The sequence below is a fragment of the Lathyrus oleraceus genome, chromosome 5 (assembly GCF_024323335.1).
Source record: "Lathyrus oleraceus cultivar Zhongwan6 chromosome 5, CAAS_Psat_ZW6_1.0, whole genome shotgun sequence".
Taxonomy (NCBI): Eukaryota; Viridiplantae; Streptophyta; class Magnoliopsida; order Fabales; family Fabaceae; genus Lathyrus; species Lathyrus oleraceus.
In genome coordinates, this window is record NC_066583.1 from 187,989,572 (window position 1) to 188,013,540 (window position 23,969).

Here is a 23,969-nt window from a genome sequence, read left to right on the forward strand (position 1 = left end):
GTATCATAAGCCAAATTTGAATTATGGAAATTCCCTCCAAAATGAACACATGAGAAATGATGAGCATACACACTTTTCCCATGCATGGAAAAGGCTATTTTGATATGTCTTGATCAAGAGAAACATTTTGCAAAAAGAATGGACCAAATTGGAGCATTGTATCAAAAGTTATGCCATTTTGAATTTCCATGCACACCTTGTGATCAAATCACCATAACTCCTCAACCATCCATCATATGGTCATGAATTAGGGCTTTTTAGAAAGGGGAGACAAAGATCTACAACTTTCATGTTCACCAAAAATCCATTTGAAACTTCTTTTATATTGAAATGTCAAGTTGAAAGTAGGCCAAAAACATGCCAAATTTGGAAAATTTGAATTACAGGTCACTTTCCATTTTTAGTAACTTTTGCCATGACTTTTGAATCTTCAAGGTACATGTTTAAAATGATGAATGGACCTATTTTGAACATGATTGAGGTGTCTCAACTCATTTCCCCACCTCATAGCCCTCAGTTGACTGCATAGTTGACTTTTTTGTCCTCAGCTGATCTTGAAATGCCTGATCAGCTTAAGCCTCCACCACTTGGGAAAATTGCTCAAAAATGAAACCCTAGCTCATGTAAGTCCCTTATGACAATCATGTGATCCTCACCCCAAGAAAATACCTCATCTCTTTGAGAAACCCTAGTTGGAAGAATGACATTGATTAGGGTTGACCAGAGGTCACAACCCTAATTCAGAGGAACTTGAGGATAAACTCTACAACCCTTGATGATGATAGAACCATGATGATGGTAATATATACTTGCAAACAAGATAATGATCAAGACCTTTGAAGAATCAAGAAACCCTAATGAAAAGCAAACCCTCAGATGGTTGATCATCAATTCATAGAGACCCTCAGGCTTGAATCATGTAACTTCTCCATCTTTTGAAAGACTTTGGAGGATGACCTTCTTATTTCACATATGATATGCAAAATGCAATGCCTAATGCTCTAAAATATAAAATGCAATGTGTAAAACTAGTCTCAAGAAGAGGAGGGCAAATTTTGAGGTGTTACACTTAGCAAAAAGTTTACCGACTGTGAAACAAGATATTCACTGCTCGAGAAAACTTGTTGCGCTTTGGCATGGGCTGCTCGCCGACTGAGACAGTATATGCTGGTTCATACCACTTTGTTGATTTCTAAGATGGATCCGATTAAGTATATATTTGAGAAGCCAACATTGACCGGACGGGTTGCGAGATGGCAAATGATTTTGACTGAATACGATATCCAGTATACTTCCTAAAAAGCAATAAAGGGGATTGTATTGTCTGATTACCTCGCCCAGCAACCCATTGAGGATTATCAACCAATGAAATTTGAGTTCCCTGATGAGGACATCATGTTTCTCAAATCAAAAGATTGTGAGGAACCTATCCCGGAGGAGGGGCCTGACCCTGAGTCTGAATGGATTCTGATGTTTGATGGGGCTGTTAACGTGAATGGTAGTGGAGTTGGTGTTGTTTTGGTTACGCCGAAGGGCTCCCACATTCCTTTTGCCGCCTGGCTAACGTTTGAATGCACCAACAATGTGGCTGAATACGAAGCTTGTATCTTAGGTGTCGAAGAGGCGATTGATTTGCGAATCAAGAACCTTGTTATTTACGGAGATTCAGCTTTAGTTGTGAACCAGGTTAACGGGAAATGGCTTACGCATCAATCCCACTTAATTCCATATCGGGATTATACGAGGAGATTGTTGACGTTCTTCACCAAGGTGGAATTACACCATGTTCCGAGAGAAGAAAATCCTTTGGCAGATGCTTTGGCTACTCTGGCTGCTTTGATTAGAGTGCAGTGGTGGAATCAAGTTCCTAGTGTTGAAGTGGGGCGGCTGGATAGACCGGCCTATGTGTTTGTTGTCGAAACAACGCCTGATGATGAAAAGCCGTGGTATTATGACATCAAACGTTATCTGGAGACCCAAGAGTATCCTGAGGGAGCGTCTAAGAAGGACCGAAAGACTCTGAGGAGGTTGGCCATGGCGTTCTATCTGAATAAGGATGGGGTTTTGTATAAGAAGAACTTTGATTGGGTTTTGCTCAGGTGTGTTGATGACAAAGAAGCAAGCCAATTGATGAAAGAGGTGCACGAGGGATCGTTTGGTACCTACGCCAGCGGGAATGCGATGGTGAAAAAGTTGTTAAGGACTGGATATTATTGGATGACAATAGAGGCTCAGTGTTTCAACTTCGTGCGGAAATGTCATAAATGCCAGATTTATGCTGACAAGGTGCACGTGCCTCCAAATCCATTGAACTTGATGTCGTCTCCGTGGCCGTTTGCTATGTGGGGTATTGATATGATTGGAAAGATCGAGCCTACAGCTTCGAATGGGCACCGGTTCATATTAGTGGCTATTGATTACTTCACCAAGTGGGTGGAAGCGGCATCTTATGCAAACGTGACAAAATAGGTTGTTGCCAGGTTCCTGAAAAGAGATATCATTTGCAGATACGGGGTTCCTGAAAGAATCATCACGGATAATGGTTCTAATCTCAACAACAAGATGATGGCAGAACTGTGCCGGGAGTTCAAGATCGAGCATCACAATTCTTCTCCTTATCGTCCAAAGATAAATGGGGCGGTCGAGGCGGCTAATAAGAATATTAAGAAGATTGTGCAGAAGATGGTCGTGACCTATAAGGATTGGCACGAAATGTTGTCGTTTGCATTGCATGGGTATCGAACCTCAGTGCGTACATCTACTGGGGCAACGCCTTTCTCGCTTGCGTATGGGATGGAAGCTGTGTTACCAGTTGAGGTCCAGATTCCGTCATTGAGAGTCCTGATGGATGTGAAATTGGAAGAGGCTGAATGGGTAAGGACTCGGTATGAAGAGTTAAGCCTGATTGAGGAAAAGAGGCTGGCGGCCATTTATCATGGGCAATTGTACCAGCAGCGAATGAAGCATGCTTTTGACCGAAAGGTGCGACCTCGTGTGTACCATGTGGGGGATATGGTGTTGAAAAGGATCCTTCCTCCTCAAAACGATCTTCGGGGCAAGTGGACACCCAATTATGAAGGTCCATTCGTGGTCAAGAAGGTTTTCTCTGGTGGAGCCTTGTTGTTGACGACCATGGATGGCGAGGATTTTCCATCCCCTATGAATGCGGTCACAGTTAAAAAATACTTCGTATAAGAGACCCGCTGGACGAAAAGAATAAAATAGTCCAGGCAAAAATGGGCATCCCGGCTAACCCAAAAAAATGGAAAAAAGGTTCGGGCAAAAACTAGGGATAAAAAGGAAAAAACTGTATGCCCGGCAGGTCGAAAACCCCACAAGGGCGACTTGGGCAAAAAAGGGTATCCCGGTGGACTGAAAACCTGAAAGGGCGGTCCAGGAAAAAGAGGGAATGAAACGAACAACTGCGTCTAGCAGGGTCGTTTGTACGTTGGATATGACACATGGATAATCTGAAAGTGGAGATCGGTCGGAAGCGTCTTGTTTTGGAAGGCAGAAAGCGCGGAGAGTCTTGAGGACATATGGGTTGTAACCGGGTTGGAACTCGACGAGATCATGGTTCACATTGCCGTTAGGATAAATTTTCCTTTTATGCACGATTACCTCTTTTCAGGGATTGCTTCCTGTGTGTTGCTCAGTTACGAGCCACTTTGTTCAATTAATAAAATGCATATTCAGTCAAATAATTATGTTTTTGTTTTCATTACCGCTTTGATTGCAAAAACATCCGTTTATTTTGATAAAGAATCTTTGCGTTTTGAGACGTGGGGGTCTCTTCCAATGCATGTTTATAGGATTAAAACTTGAAATCTTATTCGGAAGGTTGAGTGACCTTGGTGTTGAAATTTTGGCAAACCTGGGGCACGTTTTATCTAACGATCTTTTTTGCAGGTGTTGTTGGTTTATTTTCACTCACTTGCAGGTTGTGGTGCGAAACGTTTCTTTTTGACAAAAGATTCCTTTGAGGTCCAATCAGGGACGAGGAAGTGAAGAATGGTGTGGAGACAGCAAAAGGATGATGACGATCCTAAAGGGTTAATCAAGAAGACTCTTCAAAGTCTGAGGACTTGAAGTAGGGAGAAGTCGAGAATACAAGATGGTGAATCGAAAAAACCGGATGAGTCTGGGAGCTCTCAAAAGTGGAAAGTTTGACACTGTGGTTAGATGGTGAATACCAGGGTTCGACGAGTCAACGGGTGTTCCGTGCTAGGTATTCCGTATTTCCCCTAGCAGGGTTGAAATTGTTATTTCCCCAGCAGGTCTGAAGGTTATGGTTCCCCCGGCAGGGGTGTGCGTTGGTGGTTATTCCCCAGCGAAGTCCCCAAGCAGATCGAGTTCAGTGAAGGTCGTCCCCAGTGAGGATTATCCTTTCCCCAACAACAGTGTTATCCCAAGCAGGGTTGGGGATTGGAGCGATATCGAGTTCCTCAACAGAGTTGCTCGTGCTGTCCCCTGAGGGGGATACTTTTTATGCATTCATCATTTAGAGAAGCATAGCATATTGCATAACTAATCGCATAGCATTTCCATTTTCATGGAGCATTACGCCATCGGAAATTCAAACATACGCATGTAAAGCATAAAACCTTCTCGGTATTCCAAGTGATAAACCAGAAGCTTGTTTCCAGTATTCAGACTGAAGGTTGTTCATGACTTATTATCCCCGGCAGAGGTCGTTGGCCCACAGGCCGCCTCAATTATCATTTTCCCTATTTCTGCCGATACTGACAGGCATAACAAGCTTCCGGTATTCAGACCGAAGTGGCATTAAGGCCAGCTTCCGGTATTCAGACCGAAGTGGCATTCAGGCCAGTTTCCGGTATTCAGACCGAAGTGGCATTCAGGCCAGTTTCCGGTATTCAGACCGAAGTGGAATTCAGGCCAATTTTCCGATGTTCAAATCGAAGAAGTTTCCGACATTCAGGTCGATGCAACTTATGGCATTCAGGCCAATTTTCCGATGTTCAAATCGAAGAAGTTTCCGACATTCAGGTCGATGCAACTTGTGGCATTCAGGCCAAGTTTCCGGTATTTAGACCGATATTAATAATCTCATATCTTCCGATGCTCAGTATTTAGACTGATGAGCGGCATTCAGGCCATGGTTATTTCTGTGTTACCGTTTATTTTGGTATCCGGGTTAACGTTCTTTTTCGGTATTCAGACCGACTCTCACCGTACCAGACAGATTCTTCTTTCAAGACCACCTTTTTTCCGATTCTGACAGGCATTGTTACTTCACTTCAGTGAGAATGGAGAACGGGATTCATTGTTTGGCAACAAGAGTGACATGGAGTTGTCGGGGTTCAAATGCGGTGATCAGGGATCATCCGCGCGAAAGAAAAACTTTTTTGGGGTTCAAGAAAAGCAAAAAAAAATAATAATAATTCCCAGCGGAGCGCAAATTGTTCGTCTGTTCTTGGTATTCAACCACTCTTCACCCTGATCATTAGAAAGCCGAGGTTGTTCATATCGACAGGTTCATAGTGGATTGAATAGGGGCAGATGTAACACCCCAAAATTTGCCCTCCTCTTCTTGAGACTGGTTTAGGCATTGCATTTCATGTTTTAGGACATTAGGCATTTTGCATCTCATGTGAATTAAGAAGATCATCCTCCAAGGTCTTTTCAAAAGATGGAGAAGTTACATGATTCAAGCCTGAGGGTCTCTATGAATTGATTATCAACCATCTGAGGGTATGAGCTTCAATTAGGGTTTCTTGATTCTTCAAAGGTCTTGAGCATCATTTTGTTTGCAAGGATATATTACCATCATCATGGTTCTACCATCATCAAGGGATTCAGAGTTCTTCCTCAAGTTCCTTTGGATTAGGGTTGTGACCTCTGGCCAACCCTAATCAATGCCATTCTTCCAACTAGGGTTTCTCAAAGAGATGAGGTATTTTCTTGGGATGAGGATCACATGGTTATCATAAGGGGCTTACATGAGCTAGGGTTTCATTTTTGAGCAATTTCCCCAAGTGGTAGAGGATCAAGTGGATCAAGGCATTTCAAGGTCATCTGAGGACCAAAAAGTCAACTGTGCAGTCAACTGAGGGCTATGAGGTGGGGAAATGATTTGAGACACCCCAATCATGTTCAAATGGGGTCTATTCATAATTCTAAACATCCATCTTGAAGATTCAAAGGTCATGGCAAAATTTACTAAAAATGGAAAGTGACCTGTAATTCAAAGTTTCCAAATTTGGCAAGTTTCTGGTCCACCTTCAACTTGATTTTTCAATATTAAAGAAGGTTCAAATGGATTTTTGGTGAACATGAGAGTTGAAGATTTTTGTCTCCTATTTCCAAAACGTCCTAATTCATGTTCATATGATGGATGGTTGAGGAGTTATGGTCATTTGATCACAAAGTGTGCATGGAAGTTCAAAATGGCATAACTTTTGATACAATGCTCCAAATTGGTTCATTCTTTTTGCAAAATGTTTCTCATGATCAAGGCATCTCAAATTGACATTATTTGGCTTAATTGTGCAAGAGGAATCATGGTCTAAAATCACATTATTTCACATTGGTTCAAAGGATGGTATCATGCTAAAAATCAATATTCACAAGGAATCAAGGCAAAGTTTCAATTCAGCATGCTCCATAGACCATGTTTGAGTGAATTGAAAGCCTTGCATGGGAAACTATACGTGCATTATGGCCATGAAGTGTCATTATTCATTTTTTGCAATTGGTTTAATAATTCACTAATCATGTTTAGTGAAGGTCTAATTTGGTTTTCAGCATCATTAGCATGAAGTATAAATACCAAAACCCTAGCCATAACTGCCATAACTAACTTTTGAGATCAAAATTCAAGAAACTCTCCAAATTTTCTCTCTCTTTGATTGGCATTTTTTTCCACATAACTCTCAAAGACTCTTGCATATTCTTGATCATCATGCTTCACTGATCAAGATTCATCATTGGTTTGGTGCAATTCATCAGAATTTCGAGCAGTCCAAGCACAATCTCATGTTGATGGATTTTGCAAATTGAGGTAGATCCAAGGAGTTTCATCCAATTCTTTTTGCACAAAGCTTCAACAGAAGTTCATAGGAGTGGATCTGGAGCTTCATAGCTTGTGAGGACGCGATTTCAAGAAGCTTCAATTTCAGGTAGGTCGAATTTCATTTTGATCTTTTACTGTTTTTAAGTCATAGATTGGTAGATCATGTTGTGTAGATCATGAATATATAAGTAGAATTGAAAATGAGTGAGAATTGAGCATGTAGTGGTGAATATAAGTTTGGATCTCAAAGTTTATTCTCTTCGATCTGGAAAACCTAGGAGGAATTAGAGAAAACTAAATGCATATTTAGAATCAGCATTGAAAGAGGATTCGAACGGTATAGATTTCGTGAAGTTCTTGAAAAATCTCACGGCGGCGGCACTGCGCGTCTCGCCGGAGAAGACGACCGGAGCTGTAGCTCCGGCGTCTGTAAGTTGCTAGGGTTTTGTGCTGACTGTGTGCTGCGTGGCTCATGCGTGGACGATTGATTGGAGAAGGATGCATTGACCGAGCCACGCACACGTTGAAACGCTGACTGAGCGTGCTGACGCATTAATGAAGCGTTGCGTTTTGGTCATTTAAACGTGGACCTTTGATCTTGAAGCGCGCCATATCCAACGGCTGATGTATTTTTTGGATATAATTCAAATTATTTGTTTCCCTCCATTTCCATTTGTTAATTCAATTATTTTGTTTGTTTTAGAAAATTCATAAAAAATGCAAAAATAGTCCAATTTAATCCCAATTTTTTTTCATAGTTTTGTTTTGATCTCTACTATTTTTTGGTGCTAATTTCATGATTTGTTGATGTCTGGATTTTCATGTGGATATTTTTGATTGAATATTGTGCTAATTTGATCTATTGCATTCAATGCATTGTGAAATTCTCCATGTTGAGCCATTTGATCCAATTTTTTGCATGCTTGACATTCACACATGATATGAATTTTTGATCACTGGTTTGGAATTTTTCTCACATGTTATCATTGTTTTTGACACATAGAGAATAATGTGACAATTTATGTCACATTTTTGAAATTGGATTGATGCATTTTTGTTCATATAGCATTTGCATCATTCTGGATTTGATTTTTTTGCATGTTAAACATTCATGGCATGAGAAACTTGTACAAAAAATCTCAAAGTCATTGCATGCATTTATGATTTGATTTGAATTTTCTAAGTTGGAAGTTCATTTTGGGCATGTTTTTGGTCCTTGCATGGCATATGCCATTTGAGGCACTTGGTTATTGATTTGATGTTGGTCCTTTTGAGGACATTTGAGTGATTGCTTGAATGTGCAATGTGTAGAAGGATAGGTTCTGTTTTGGTCATTTGGTTAGGTTTTGAATTCATCTTTCATGCCTTTGTTTGTTGGTGTTTTGTTGTGTTGTTTAAATGTACATATACTAACTTTGTCTTGTGTTTCAGGTTTGGATACTCATCAATGATATTGTGAGATGCAAATGCATTTGAGTACTGACCTATTGTTGTTTTGTAGGGTTTTAATTGATGTGGTGAACTCATGAGCTCATTTGAGTGCTAAGGCACTTATGCACTGAATTGTGTAACTGTTAGGTGGTTTCACTGTTTGTCTGTTGGTTTAATAACTGAAGTACTGACTGCTTAGTCTTTGTACATGTACCATAGTTGCTTGCTTGCTTTAGCTCTTGCTTGAACTTTGGATTGTGGTTGACACACCACTCAGGTAGTTAGCTTCTTACTTCATGTAGTCTGGAAGCCCTGTCACCTTTTTGGCAGGCATTTTGCTGGCAAGTCCTCCTTCAGAGGCTCTGTTTGTGCTTGTTTAAAATTATGCTCAAAGACCTCCAAGGAGAGGCATGTGATATTTGATAAGACCTCCAAGAGAAGAGGCAATTGACGGATAAAAGGGATTAGTAGCCAATCCCCCCGTTATTCAGTGAGTCGTTCTTTATGCTCGCACTACGTGCTGATGCTTCTGAACAGGTGCCCCAGATCTTTTGTCCAGAGTCTGTCAAGTGGAATAGGATCCCACTTTCTGGGTCCCCACGCTTTCTGTGTCATGAGCTCACCCCGACCAGGGTTAAGAGCTATGAGGTCTCATCCTCATTACCATTTTGATCTGCTCACCCTGACGTTCAATGTCAGTGGTTAAGAGCCCAGTTGATTACCCTTACAGTTTGGCTTGTTTGTCGAGGTTGATATGACCCCTCTTGACTAAATCCTACCCATTGTTTGGGCCTCTTGTATGGATATAGTGTGTGATGCTTGTTCACTTGTGTTGGTGTGGTTATTTGCTTTCCTCTGAGTTGAATCGCTTCCTGTGTGAGTTAGGTTCTTGTTAGAGACCTCAACTTAGGGATATTTGATTGCATGACAACTATTAGGCTCGAGTCTTAGTCTCCCTATTAGTTTGTTGTCTCCCTGGTCTCTGGTTAGGAGAGTGTTTTACCCTTGTTAAGGGGAACTACGTCGCCCTGATTCTCATACCAGATGAGATACGTAGGCAGGAGGTTGTGAGTAATCTCTCCGGGCACCCTTTTTCTTTTTTGTTGTGTTGTTTTCGTGTGTGTTCACCCTTAGTCTCAACGTGCGTTTACCGTTTCATGTCTTTGCTTTGGGCATTTGTTTTCTTTGGTGTGAGTACCCGTGTGCTCAGCGTGAATGTGGGTGGTATGTTCATACTTTGGGGAACTTCTTTTGTTGTTACTTGGGGTTCATATTGGGGATCATTTGTGATTGTTATTCAAGTTGGGGTTCATATTAGGGTTCATCTCGGGGTTCATTTATGACGATTGTCATTCATATTGGGGTTCATCTCGGGGTTCATTTATGACGGTTGTCATTCATATTGGGGTTCGTCTCGGGGTTCATCTGTGACGGTTGTTGTTACTTGGGGTTCATATTGGGGATCATTTGTGGTGTTTGTTATTCAGTTGGGGTTCATATTCGAGGTTCATTTGTGATGGTTATTGTCAGGAGTCGGATGTAAGTCCATGTATTGACATTCTGTTTCCTCTTTGTTTGCTATTGTTGGGAGTCGGATGTAAGTCCATGTATTGGCAGTCTGTTTCCTGTTTGTTATTGTTGGGAGTCGGGTATAAGTCCATGTATTGGCATTCTATTTCCTGTTGAGTGTTTCTTTTGACGTCTCAGCGTCTCTTTTTTGAAGTCTTGTTTCAGCGTGTATTAGCCGAGCTACGAGTGCTCTGATTCTTCTCTGGATAGAGAAGATACGTAGGCATAGGACGTGATGTCTTAGCGAGCATGTCTCCCCTTTCCCCGAACTACGTTGACTCTGATGTTTGTTTCTGACAAACTACATAGGCCCAGGATGCAACATCCCGCCGAGTCCTTTTCCACCATCTTCTTTCTACTCCCCCCTGTTTATTATTCCAGTTTGTGCATTTTCTTTGAGCAGTTTATTAGCAACCTATTTCCTTTCCTTTGAGCTATCTTCTGAGCGTGGATCCCGTCGAGTACGACGGATGTGAGGGGTGCTAATACCTTCCCCTTGCGTAACCGACTCCCGTACCTTGTAATCTCTGGTCGTAAGACCGTTCCTTTCCCTTTTTTAGGTTAGTCCTGCGCTCCCTTTCCGTCATAGGATGAATAGCGTCGGTGGCGGCTCTGTAAACTGTATTTTTCCGCCGGTTGTTTTTCGCGTTGCGACACCATCGAGATGCTATTTTTTTTGCCTTAGTCGCCCTTTAGGATTTTTAACTTAGCGAGTTATTCTTTTATTTTTGTTAGGCGGAGTATTTCTTGACTGCATCAAGATTTACAGGACGGGGGAACTCCTCACCGTTCATAGTTGCAAGAATTAATGCACCACCAGAAAAGGCTTTCTTTACAATATATGGGTCATCATAATTAGGAGTCAACTTTCCCCTAGAATCAGACATGAAAGATTGGATCTTTTTAAGAACGAGGTCCCCTTCTCTGAATATGCGAGGTCGGACCTTTTTGTCAAAAGCTTTCTTCATTCTTTGCTGATAAAACTGACCATGACATAAAGTCGTCATCCTCTTTTCTTCAATCAGATTCAATTGATCATACCTTCCCTGACACCATTCATGCTATGACAAATCAACTTCCATGAAGACTCTCAATGAAGAGATCTCAACTTATATCGGGAGCACTGCTTCCATGTCGTATACCAAAGATAAAGGAGTTGCCCCTGTTAAAGTGTGGACGGGTGTGCGATACCCATGCAAAGAAAAAGGGAGCATCACATGCCATTCATTATAAGCCACAATCATCTTTTGAATAATCTTATTTATGCTCTTGTTTGCAGCTTCAACAACACCGTTCATATTAGGTCTGTAAGGAGAAGAGTTATGGTGTTCAATTTTGAAATATGCACACATCTCTTTCATTATTTTGTTGTTCAGGTTCGATCCATTATCAGTGATGATCTTGCTTGGAACACCATAACGACAGATTAGTTGATTTTTGATAAACCGGACAACCACTTTCTTGGTGACATTGGCATATAACGTTGCTTCAACCCATTTGGTAAAATAGTCAATGGCCACCAGTATGAAACGATGTTCGTTCAAAGCTTTGGGCTCAATCATTCCAATCATATCAATTCCCCCATATAGAGAAAGGCCAAGAAGAAGAAAGAACGTTGAGAAGAGTTGGAGGTACATGAATCTTGCCGACATAGATTTGGCATTTGTGACATGTCTTCACATATTTGAAACAATCAGACTTCATTGTCAACCAATAATATCCTTCCCTTAACATTTTCTTCGCCATTGTGTGTCCATTGGCATGAGTACTAAAGGACCCTTCAGGAATCTCTTTCATTAACAGGTTTGCTTCGTGTTTATATACCTTTGATGGCTTTATGGGTATGATACTCAATGTCATATTCTGACAAATGCATCTGCCAACGAGAAATTCTTCTGGTTAAAACAGGCTTTTCAAAGATGTTCTTGATTGGATCCATTTTGGATAACAACCAAGTGGTATGATTCAACGTATATTGACGGAGACGACGAGCAGCCCAAGCTAAGGCACAACAAGTCTTCTCAAGCATAGAATATCGAGACTCACAATTTGTGAATTTCTTACTCAAATAGTAAATGGCGTGCTCTTTTTTACTTGTTTCATCTTGTTGGCCAAGCACACAACCCATGGAATCTTCCAATATAGTCAAATACATAAGTATAGGCTTTCCTTCTACTGGAGGAATCAGAATAGGAGGCTCAAGCAAGTATTCTTTGATACTATCAAAAGCTTTTTGGAAGTCTTTCGTCCAAACATAACCCTGATCTTTTCGAAGAAGCTTGAATATAGGGCCACAAGTAGCAGTCATGCTTGACAAATCCTTTGATTCTTTTATGGCTACTACCACGTGATCGGATTTTGGAAGTAATGACCTCAAGGTCTTTGTAACTATCAATCTTGATGTCAACACTTTTCCATATATCTTGATTTGATTCACCAGTTTTGTTACCCTAGTGAAGAAATCATCCATACTTTCACTTTCTTCCATCTGAAGCTATTCATACGTTCTTTTGTGAATTTATAACTTCACCACTTTCACCATCTTAGCACCTCCAAAATATTTCTCCAGGATGTCCCATGCCTCCTTCGATGAGTCTACATCTCTAACTTTCTCAAAATTGTTTGTATCAACACAATGATGGATTATAAAGAGGGGTTTATAATATTTATTCTTCAAATCTTTATGTACAGTCTTTTGTTCATCTATTGCATCTTCACTAATTGGTGTTACTCCATTCTTCAAAAAATCCCAAACATCCTGATAGCAGAAGTCGTTGGTGCAACCTTCATCTACTTACACTAATTATCATAATTCTTGTCATTCAATATGGAAATATCTACTAGAAAATTCCCATTCGGATGAGAAGTCGTTGTTCTAAGCTTTCCAAGAATCGCAGTCAGTGCTCTAGATACCAGATGTTGCAACTGATCTTGATAGAATAAGATTCAATCAATTTCTCGATTGATTCATGATTCTTATTCTTCATTTGAGTGATTCAACCACACATTGGTTGCAAGACGATCTCGTCGCACAAAGATTTGAAGGGTGGAGAGAATTTGAGAGAGAAAAATGGAAAAGAGTGAATTAGGGTTTGGGAGAAGAGAAGAAGAATGTGTCGAAAATAGATTCTTAATGAATACACCGTTTCTCTCTTTCTGAGTTTTTCCTATTCTCTTGTCAATTACAAATATATGGTACCTCCCTATTTATAATGAGATTACTTATACATCAAGTAATCTCAAACTAACTGGCTTTGACTAGATGTGTTCGACTATGTCGAATACATGAACCTCTGTCTACTAAAAGTTATATTCGACTCTTTTTCAAATACATGCAAGTTCAACTATTACAAAATATATTAGACTACTACTCTATTGAATGCATTCGCCATTGACTCTGCCAAATCCTACATCTTACAAACATACTTAACACAAAGAATTACATATTTAACAACAATTTCATATATCAAATCACATTTTGGTGTTTAAAGAGATAATAAGATATATAAATAATAATAAAATTTAACACATTCATCCCTCTTGTTAAAAAATTTTATTGAATGAGTTGAACTAGAAACTAGAAGAATATGATTAAAAAAATTGATTTTCTCAAAAATCTATAATTTAAAATATAAAAATTGAAATTTAATAAAAGAAAATAAAAAAAATTATATTAAATTAAAATATTAATAACTAACTTATTGAAAATAAAACTATTATTACAAAATTTAAAATAGTAATATTAATTATTGTTTATAATTAATTTTTTCTGCGAATTTTTTATAAACTACTAGTGGCGATGGATATTTTTAAGAGTTATCTAAAATTATTTATTTAATTTTTTATTAATTTAAGAACATAAAATAATATTTCTAAAAATGTAATTAACTATTTCACAAGGGTATTTTTTAATTTGTTGAAGAGTTAATATAAAAGCGTGTTCCTTTGGTGATACTTGCAAATACAAGTTCCTCTGGTGAGATTTGTAAAGACGAGTCCACTCCATCTATCTCTGAGGCTTCTACTTTTGTACTGTTTGTATTGTTGCCTTGTTAAGTTGTTAGAAGTTTTCTTATAGCATCTCCTTATGAATGTTTTAATGATAATTTACACGCCTTTTGTGGTATGTTTATTGATAATGTGTTACTATTTTTATATTATTTGTTCCTCTTAGTTATGTGTTTTTTGATATGGCGAAGATGTATCACGAGTCCTAGCTTTGAGGGGTAGTGACAATTTCAGTATTGACTTGAATGAGATTTTCTCTTAAGTAAATCTCGACTCCTCATCGGGATAATAGTATGGTGAGGCGACAATGATTCCTTATCTGGATCCAACATAATAGTTTTATAAGGAGACAAGTATTCCTTATTAGGATCCAACGTAATATTGTTTGATGAGGTGAAAAGTATTCGTTATTAGAATCCAATGTAATATTGTCTAATGAGGCGACAATGATTCCTTATGAGGGTCCAATAATGTATAACTTTATAAGGTGAAAGATCCCTTTATAAGGGTCTAGCAATGTATAGCTTGATAACGCGACAAAGATTCCTTTTTAAGAAACCTATAATGTATAGTTTGATAAGGTGATAAAGATCTCTTTGTAAGGGTCCAATAATGTATAGCCTAACTTGGCAACAAGGACCCCTTTGTAAGGGTCTAACATTGTATAGCCTAATAAAGCGACAAAGACTCTTTGTAAGGGTCCAATAATGTATCTCATAGGGAAACAATGATACTACAACACCTTATGCTTTTATTTCTGGTGTTTCCAAAATCAGCTTGTACCTTGATATATTTTCTCTACTTCATTTCTTATGATGTATTTTTGGAGTCCATCAATGAACAATATGGCAAGACAAGTTTTTCTATCATATTATAAAATTCATGTGGAACTTAGTGTCCCAAGAGAAACACAATCACTAAAACTTTTGTTTACACTCTATTATTAAGGGAAGATATCATGGAGGTATCATAAATTTAGAGAGTGAATCAAGGTTATTTAGAAAGAAATAACGTAGAAAATAGAATGGTCAAAGAATGTATTGCTAGCATTTTTATATATTCCTTATACGAATGGATGAGATCCGACAAATTTATGTACATGATCATGATTCTAATTTAGGATGGAGATATTGACATTTCTAAATGTTCAATTATGTTGACTCGAAAATTGAAATTTCCAAGTGGTCCTTGAAAAGACCTTAAAGAGTCTAATTCGACTGAATATATGCATATCTTGATTACTACTTATTTTCTAAATATTCAATTATGTTGACTCGAAAATTAAAATTTCCAAGTGGTCCTTGAAAAGACCTTAACTAGTCTAATTCGACTGAATATATGCATATCTTAATTACTACTTATTTAAGAAGAACCAATATTAAATATATGATAAAAAATTAAACACTTAAGTGATCTCAACCAATACAGAATACAAATACAACATAATACAAATGAAAAATCATTCAGAAAACTATGATGAAAAGGCAAACGTGCCACCAAAATATTCCAGGCCAAAAACACAAAATGAGTATATGAATCTAAAAATGAGTTGTGCTCTGTTTTGCTTAATGATGCAACAATAATTTTTTTAATGGTGAAGCCTCTCTGACATATTCGTCATCGTTGAAAAACATAATATAGTAGATTATGCCCACGATGTATCAAACGAAACCCTTTTGTTTGCTAATATGTAACAAATCTTTCTTTTCATCTGAGAGCCGAGATATTCACATATGCATTGGAATGTCACTAAACTGTAGGAATGAATCATTTACTATCCTTATAGATCTAACAATGATTCTAATTTTTTTTGTTAAAGTTAAATTATCCCTTGAAAAAACAATTTTAAAAATCGAAAAAAATTCTCTTTGTATAGCAAATCATATTGTAAACTCTTTTGGAGTATGTCGGTAAAACTAAAGTATTTTATTTGTCAATTTTTTCAAAATCTTTTATATAAATTAGAGTAAAAAAATTAAATCTTACAAAATTAAAATTAAATATTGATTTAATAATAAAATTTACAATCATCAACCATCTATTTAAGTTAAAATTATGACTTAAATATAATGTTAATTCATATAAAATATTAATATTTTAGGTGTTATTTAAAAGTAAATATTAAAATTGTGAAGAGGTACGCGATATATCGCCAAACGGAAACCCAATACATACACAAATACGCAAGTCAATGATAAAATGATAGTTAAAAAAAACAAAAAAAAACGAGAAAATACAAGAGAAGAAGATAAGAGGAGAAAAAAACGAAAGATAAGAACGAAAATACACAAAACATCATAAAAACCCTAGTTCGAAAATATCGCGATAAATTGGAAAAATCATCGAAATCTGCGATCTCCGTTTATCTCTCCGTCGGGAAAGACCAAATCTCTCACTCTGTAAGCTCCAAATTTCTCGCTATCTTAAATCTCATGGATCTCGCTTTTTATATTTCGATTATTTTTCTATATATCTCTAATCTACTGCCACTGTTTCAATATTATAATTATAATTCAATAATTCAATTCCCTTTGTGATTGGTCAAAAGATTCCATTTAATTAATTGGTGTTACCAGAAACCAGTAAAAATGCAACATTGTTTGAATGTGTTTGAATGATCATAGTACTTCATTCTAGAGTGTTCTAATTCTTATGAGATTCAGTAATTTTCGTGTAGGTTATTCAATACTATTCTACTGAAAAAAGGTTCCGAACCCTAAGTAAGTTGAATCTATTATATGCAGTTTTGAAGTACTGTTTTAATTCTTAATCTTTGGAATGTAATATTTTGTAATGGTAATAATTCAACAAATTAAAGAACAATGTGTTTTTATTTCTGCTAGTGGTCCGAGAAAAAGATGTCTGTTGGGAATATGCAGAGAAATTAGATGGGAACAAGGTTAAATGTAAATTTTGCCAAAGAGTTTTAAATGGTGGTATTAGTAGGTTGAAGCATCATTTATCGCGATTTCCAAGCAAAGGAGTGAATCCTTGCAGTAAGGTCCGAGACGACGTTACTGACCGAGTGAGGAATATAATTGCATCAAAGGAAGAGGTTAAAGAAACATCTTTTGGGAAGAAACAAAAAACACCAGAAGTTAGTCTTTCTGCAACCAAAACTCTTATATCTTTGGACACATCAATATCTCCTATTACAAAGATGTTTCCTTCTAGCATTCCTATGACTCCCTCTTCAACAAACAACCAAGAGAATGCAGAGAGAAATATTGCTCTATTCTTTTTCGAGAATAAGCTAGACTTCAGTGTTGCGAGGTCTTCGTCGTATCAGTTGATGATTGACGCCGTTGCAAAGTGTGGTCCTGGGATTATAGGCCCGTCAGCTGAAATTCTGAAAACAGCGTGGTTGGAGAGGATAAAAACAGAAGTCGGGTTACAATCGAAAGACGTCGAGAAAGAGTGGGCTACTACTGGTTGTACCATTATTGCGGACACGTGGACTGATTATAAATCAAAGGCCATTATTAATTTCTTAGTCTCGTCACCGTCCAGGATTTTTTTCCACAAATCAGTGGACGCGTCTGCGTATTTCAAGAACACGAAATGGCTCGCTGATCTTTTTGATTCTGTAATTCAGGAGTTTGGTCCGGAAAATGTTGTGCAAATTATTATGGATAGCAGCTTTAACTACACTGGCATCGGTAATCATATAGTGCAGAACTACGGAACGATATTTGTATCTCCTTGTGCCTCTCAATGTTTGAATCTAATATTGGAGGATTTCACCAAGGTTGATTGGATTAGTAGATGCATTTTACAAGCGCAAACCATATCGAAGCTAATATACAACAATGCTTCATTGCTTGATCTTATGAAGAAGTATAATGGAGGTCAGGAACTTATCAGGACCGGGGCGACAAAATCTGTATCCACCTTCCTGTCTTTGCAGTCTATGTTGAAGCTAAGAACAAGATTGAAGCATATGTTTCACAGCCCCGAATATGCATCGAACACTTCCTATGTAAATAAACCCCAAAGTCTTTCCTGTATTGCAATTGCTGAAGATGGTGATTTCTGGAGGACAGTGGAAGAGTGTGTGGCCATCTCTGAGCCATTTTTGAAGGTGTTAAGAGAAGTATCGGAAGGGAAACCAACAGTAGGTTCGATATATGAACTAATGACTAGGGCCAAAGAATCCATCAGGACATACTACATAATGGATGAGAACAAATGCAAGACATTCTTAGATATAGTTGATAAAAAATGGAGGGAACAACTTCATTCCCCTCTACATGCAGCTGCAGCTTTTTTAAACCCCGGAATTCAGTACAATCCTGAAATAAAATTTCTCTCGTCTATTAAAGAAGACTTCTACAATGTTCTGGAGAAGTTGCTTCCTGTACCAGATATGAGGCGCGACATGACCAATCAAATCTATACGTTTACAAAGGCACACGGAATGTTTGGTTGTAGCCTAGCAAAGGAAGCGAGAAACACAGTTGCACCATGTAAGTTTTAAATAGTGCCGCATCCGTTTTGTTTCATTTGGGTTGATTGATATTTATTCTTCGAACTCATTGCTTATGACATGTAGGGCTTTGGTGGGAACAGTATGGTGATTCTGCTCCGGGGCTGCAACGAGTCGCCATTAGAATATTAAGTCAAGTTTGTAGCACTTTCTCACTTCAGAGGCATTGGAGTACCTTTCGGCAAATTCACTCCGAGAAAAAGAATAAAATTGATCGAGAAACGCTGAATGACCTTGTTTATGTAAACTACAATCTCAAGTTGAATAGGCAGATGAATGCAAAGTCTTTAGAAGTTGATATGCTTCAATTAGATGATATTGACATGACTTCTGAATGGGTGGAAGAAAATGAAACTGCAAGTCCAACTCAGTGGCTAGATCGTTTTGGTACAGCCTTGGATGGCAATGATTTGAACACGAGACAGTTTGGTAGTTCTATATTTGGCGCAAATGACCCAATATTTGGATTGTAATATTGTATCCCACCATTTGTAATGATGTATCATAGCAAGTGTTGTTTAATAGTTCTAGATAGTGGGAGCATGGGAATAGTCAACCTTGCCCAATTAATGTCATATATGATTGTTGGGTTTAGGGGTGTTCGTGGTTCATGAATTGAATTGAACCAAACCATATTAATGGTTCAATGCAGTTTTTAAAAACCACTTTAGTAAAAAGTGGTTAATCTGTTTAATCAATTCAATTCGATTTAAAACCAATTCAGAATCGGTTCATAATTTTAAACCAGTTTAATTTATTTAAACCAGTTTAATTTATTTAAACCAGTTTAAAACCAATTTTTTAAAAAATTGGATTAATTTTTTCACCAAATTCCAAACTGGTTTTTTTATATATTTAAAAAAATTATTTCTTTTTTGTTTTTATAATAAAATTGAATTTAAAAATTGAATTCAAATCTGGATTTTTTAAAAACTGGTTCTTTTTTGTTTTTAAAAAAATTGAATTCATATTCATCCGTGAATGCCACAGCCGACAACTTTTTCTGCTATGCACTTATATCATATCAGAAAATTTGACTTCACATTTAAAAACACTACATAAACTTGTGATTACAAAAAGAATCAAAAATAAAAAGTTGTTATTGTATCAGTTTTAGAATATACTCCGTATTAGAAATCTTGGTACGTATTTGGATTCATAAGTCTTAATATAGAAACATTGATCTTGATATATTTAGAATTTTTCAATTAGAATTGACTTTGAATCTAATATTAATTCTAACTAAAGTAATTTGTATGTGTCAAAAGAAAAACTAAAGCAATTTGTATGGCAAAAACTAAAGCAATTTGTATTTAGAATCAGTTTCTATATTAAGACTTAGTGTCCCAAAAGAAAAACTAAAGCATTGTATGTGTAATATTTAGAATATTTCAAGGATTCTTCCTCCGGTACTGAAAGTTGATTCAGAGGCTACACTGAATATCGGTATGGCTAAAACCTCTCTTGCAATGCTTGCAAGTATTGGATTTCGGCTTGAATTCACCTTCCACCACTCTAGCACATCAAAATTTGGAGGACGGTTTTCTACTTCTTCTTGAATATACTTCTGTAATTCTGTCTCTGATGTGCTGCACTCATCTGATTGGTAGAATTCAGTACAATGGTACGGATCATTAACTGCATTAAAACCACCTGATAGATTAACTGAACTACCTAGACGAGACACTGCCCTACCAGAGTATTCATCAAAAATAGACTTCAAATATGAACCCAACTTGGTTTTCAAATATTTTGCATCACTAGTATCATAAATCCTAGCTGCCATCCATACCACAAGCTTCAATTTACATCTAGGGTCTAATACCATTGCAATCAATAACAACATATTAAGGTGGTCAGGTTTTCCCTAATATTTATTGTACTTTGCCTTCATCTTTATAGCCATTGACCTTACCTTTTGATCTTCCGAATTACACATGTTCAGAATGCTTCTTCCAACACCAAAAACCTCAAGCATATACATGTTGCTTGTCACATAAGAAGATCCTGAAATACGCTCTGTAGCTTCATGAAATATCTGTAGAAATGGAAGGAATAACTCAACATGCTCCCAATCTTTCGGTCTATGCACTCCTTTGTCCTTACTCATTTCATTAAAATATTTCCGATCTCTGAATTCTAACTCTGTAAAGGTCTTATTATGTTTTAATGCACCCTTTAACATTAGATATGTTGAGTTCCACCGAGTCTCACAATCTCTCCCAACATAACCTTTATATCCAATTGTTTCATGATCAATACATTTCTTAAATCTCTGAAACCTCGAAGGAGTACGCCTCACATACCTCACCGCTGCACAAATTCTTACAATAGAATCATCAACTTCTTTCATCCCATCCTTTACAATAAGGTTTAATATGTGGGCACAACAACGTGTATGAAGATATTCTCCATTCAAAACTATGCCATTCTGAGAGTGAAGCCATCTTTTGAGATGTTAAATTCCAACGTCATTTGAAGATGCATTGTCCACGGTAACACTAAGCACACGATTTAGTTCCCAACCATTTAAGCACTTCTTAACTGTTTTGGCCATAATCTCTCCTGTGTAGTCTGTGACTTGAGTAAAATTCAAAATATTTTTTTGTAGCTTCCAATTGTTATCAATGTAATGCCCTGTGAGACACATGTAATTAGAGTCTTGGGTAGATGTCCATGTGTCTGTAGTGATACAAACTCGGCGACAATTTTGTGACAAAATAGTCTTCATCTTCGCTTTCTCCACGTCCCAATTCTTCAAAATATCACGTGCTAGTGTATTGCGTGATGGGAACTTAAATTTTGGTTGTAAGCCATAAATGAACCTATGTAAATATGGATGCTCTACCTTTTGAAACGGAAGTTCCATGGCTACAAACATTTTTGTCAAGTCCATTCGGCTAACTTCTTGGTCAAATTTGGGAGCCGAAGGAGATGAATTAACAATCGCTTCCCTATTTTCCATTGAGCTTGAAGATGGTTCATGCATCGTCACATTCACCGCATTATCTGGATTATCACTACATCTTCTCAAATGAGCTAGCATAGCGCTTGTTCCACCATTATACTTGATTAAGGAGCCACAATGCTTGCATTTTGCTAACTTTGACATTTCTGTGTTCGACGGCATCGATGTAAAATGATTCCATGATTCTGACTGATTTTTACGCTTTTGAGGCAACAAACCAGCATTATTAGAAACTGGAGGTGTAGAACCAATATGTTCTTCTGTCTCAAAGTCCATAACACTGTCATGACCATCCATATCGAAGTTACTAGAATTTTGCTGAAAAGTTTTAAGCATCCGTCCGATCTATAAGGAGAAGCTAGCTGCAAAAGCCATAAGATAAATTGTTATTCACTTATATTCTTACAATAATCTTCTTTTGTTATGTAAATTAGAAGCAATTTCTAGCATGGTTTTTTCCAACAATAAGTATTTTACTTTAAAAAGCTATATTAGGCCTCAGTTACTATAATCCAAACATAAACATGGTATGTAAAAATGTCCTGATATGATTCATTATTAGTACAGGAAACAGGAAATGAAAAATGGCTATAGAAACATGATTCATTATTACTTTAACATTAATTCATATCTTGCAGGCTATAGAAACAGGAAATGAAAAATGACATGGTTCAATTAGTGGCATAATTTGTGCAACAAATTAATGGTTTATCGAATTAAAATTTAAAGGTATTAATTTTTCGTTCATGTGTCTTTTTTAAATAATGGCTTGTATATATTAAGATGAAAATCTAAAACACATCAATTTAGCGGGTGTTTATGCAACAATCTTTAGCCTTCCTATCGAGGTTTATTTGCAGGATCGAATACAAAGTCTTTTGAAACATTAGATAAGTAAGTGAAATATTTGTAAAATAGAGAAATGCAGTAAGAGCAAGAAATGATAAAAACAAGATAAAGATGTAAATGAACAAAGCAAATGAAAATAAGTTGACAAGTTAAATGGTTTGAAAATAAAGGTGGAAGCAGAAGTACATTTTGGCAGGAAGTTAACTCTTTTCTCTCAAATGCTTGATACTTCAAGTATTTTCCTATTGCAATGTTATAAATGTCACCCCTTGGAATAAAAATTACATCTACTTAAATAGTAATAAAAAATAACTGTTGGGAGGTTATGATCCATTTATGATGTGTCACGTGTCGGAGCTCATCACCCACGTTGCTGATAATTTACTACTCTCTACTTCCCATTATGATACGCTTACCTTCGATTTTGACAGAATTACCTCCTTCTTCGACCTAACTTTCTTGGTTTCCCCCTTCGTCGGTTCTACTTTCGACCTCCTCTTGGTCGACCTTGCTTCGTGCTATCAAGGTCGAAATTTGTCAGCTAACAAATTGCCCCCCTAAAATGCTAGTTTCGACTGAGACGCTTTGACCGAGAAGCTTGACTTTTTTACTTTCCAAATTTCGGTTGGACGTCTAATCGTTAATGATGTTTTGTGCAATGATGATTTTTCCTGCGTCGCGGTTTCCTAGAAAAAATATCATCATATTGTAAGACCCCAATTTTGTCCCTAAGATCCCTCATAGCATCATAACATTGCATTGCATAGCCTCAAGGATCATTGAGCATCTTAGTCCCATTTACCTTTGGGTGGGACTCCTTGTGAGTGGTTTGAGATCACCAGGCATGCTTGAATTGTATCATCATTGCTTTTCACATTTTATTTACTAACCAAAAGCACAAAAATATGTCACTAACATCTTTTGTTTGTAGCTTGAGCAATCACAAGGTCAAAAGCTTCTAGGAGATCCTTTGTGCAATGATATGGCCAAGAGAAGATGAAAGCAAACATGGTAATGATTCCCAAGGCTCTCATCCATCAAATATGCCTTCCTAGCATCTCAATTCATCATTTTGATCAAAGCAAGTCAAAGGGTTTGAAGCCTTGTTCTTCAAAGAAACCCTAATCCATTTGTGCACCACAATGCCTTGCTCATGAAGCAACCTCAGCCCATGGTCAAATACAATCAAGGGAAGTTCTTTAACTCTTCATTTAATTCATATTTGAACTTATTTGAGTATCCTCAATCATCAATTCATCAAGGTATGAGTCATGGATTTGAGAAGTTGATCAGTCAATTCATCTAATTATTTTGAAATGCACTGAGACCTAACTTTTGGTGTGTTGGTCAAATGGATATGGTTCCAAAAGTATAAATGTTCTTAAGGACAATATGAACAACTTTCATGTTCATCAAAATTTGATTTGAAGCTTGGAAAACCATCTTCCATTCCAATACATTATAGGTCATTTTGACTGAAACCCTAATTTTGGGTCAACTTCCCAAGGACATAACTCATTCATTTTTTATTATTTTGATGTGGGATCAAATGAATTGGAAATCTTAAGATGTCTACTTCAAATGTTATGTTGAACAAAATTTCAAAATCTCAAAGGAAATAC

General features: G+C 37.2%; 1 protein-coding gene across 3 annotated transcripts; it reads left to right on the forward strand.

The window, feature by feature from the left end:
- The first annotated feature begins 16,249 nt into the window (after positions 1-16,249).
- On the forward strand, positions 16,250-19,249 carry LOC127082304 (uncharacterized). 3 transcript variants are annotated; one of them, XM_051022540.1, is made up of 4 exons: positions 16,250-16,443; positions 16,708-16,764; positions 16,888-18,510; positions 18,597-19,249. In XM_051022540.1, coding segments are annotated over exons 2-4 (2,031 nt in total). In that variant the 5' UTR covers positions 16,250-16,443; positions 16,708-16,763; the 3' UTR covers positions 19,004-19,249. The 3 variants fall into 3 exon arrangements, with proteins under 3 accessions (XP_050878497.1, XP_050878496.1, XP_050878498.1); XM_051022539.1 differs by having other exon boundaries at positions 16,722-16,764; XM_051022541.1 differs by lacking the exon at positions 16,708-16,764 and having other exon boundaries at positions 16,251-16,443.
- Positions 19,250-23,969: the final 4,720 nt, after the last annotated feature.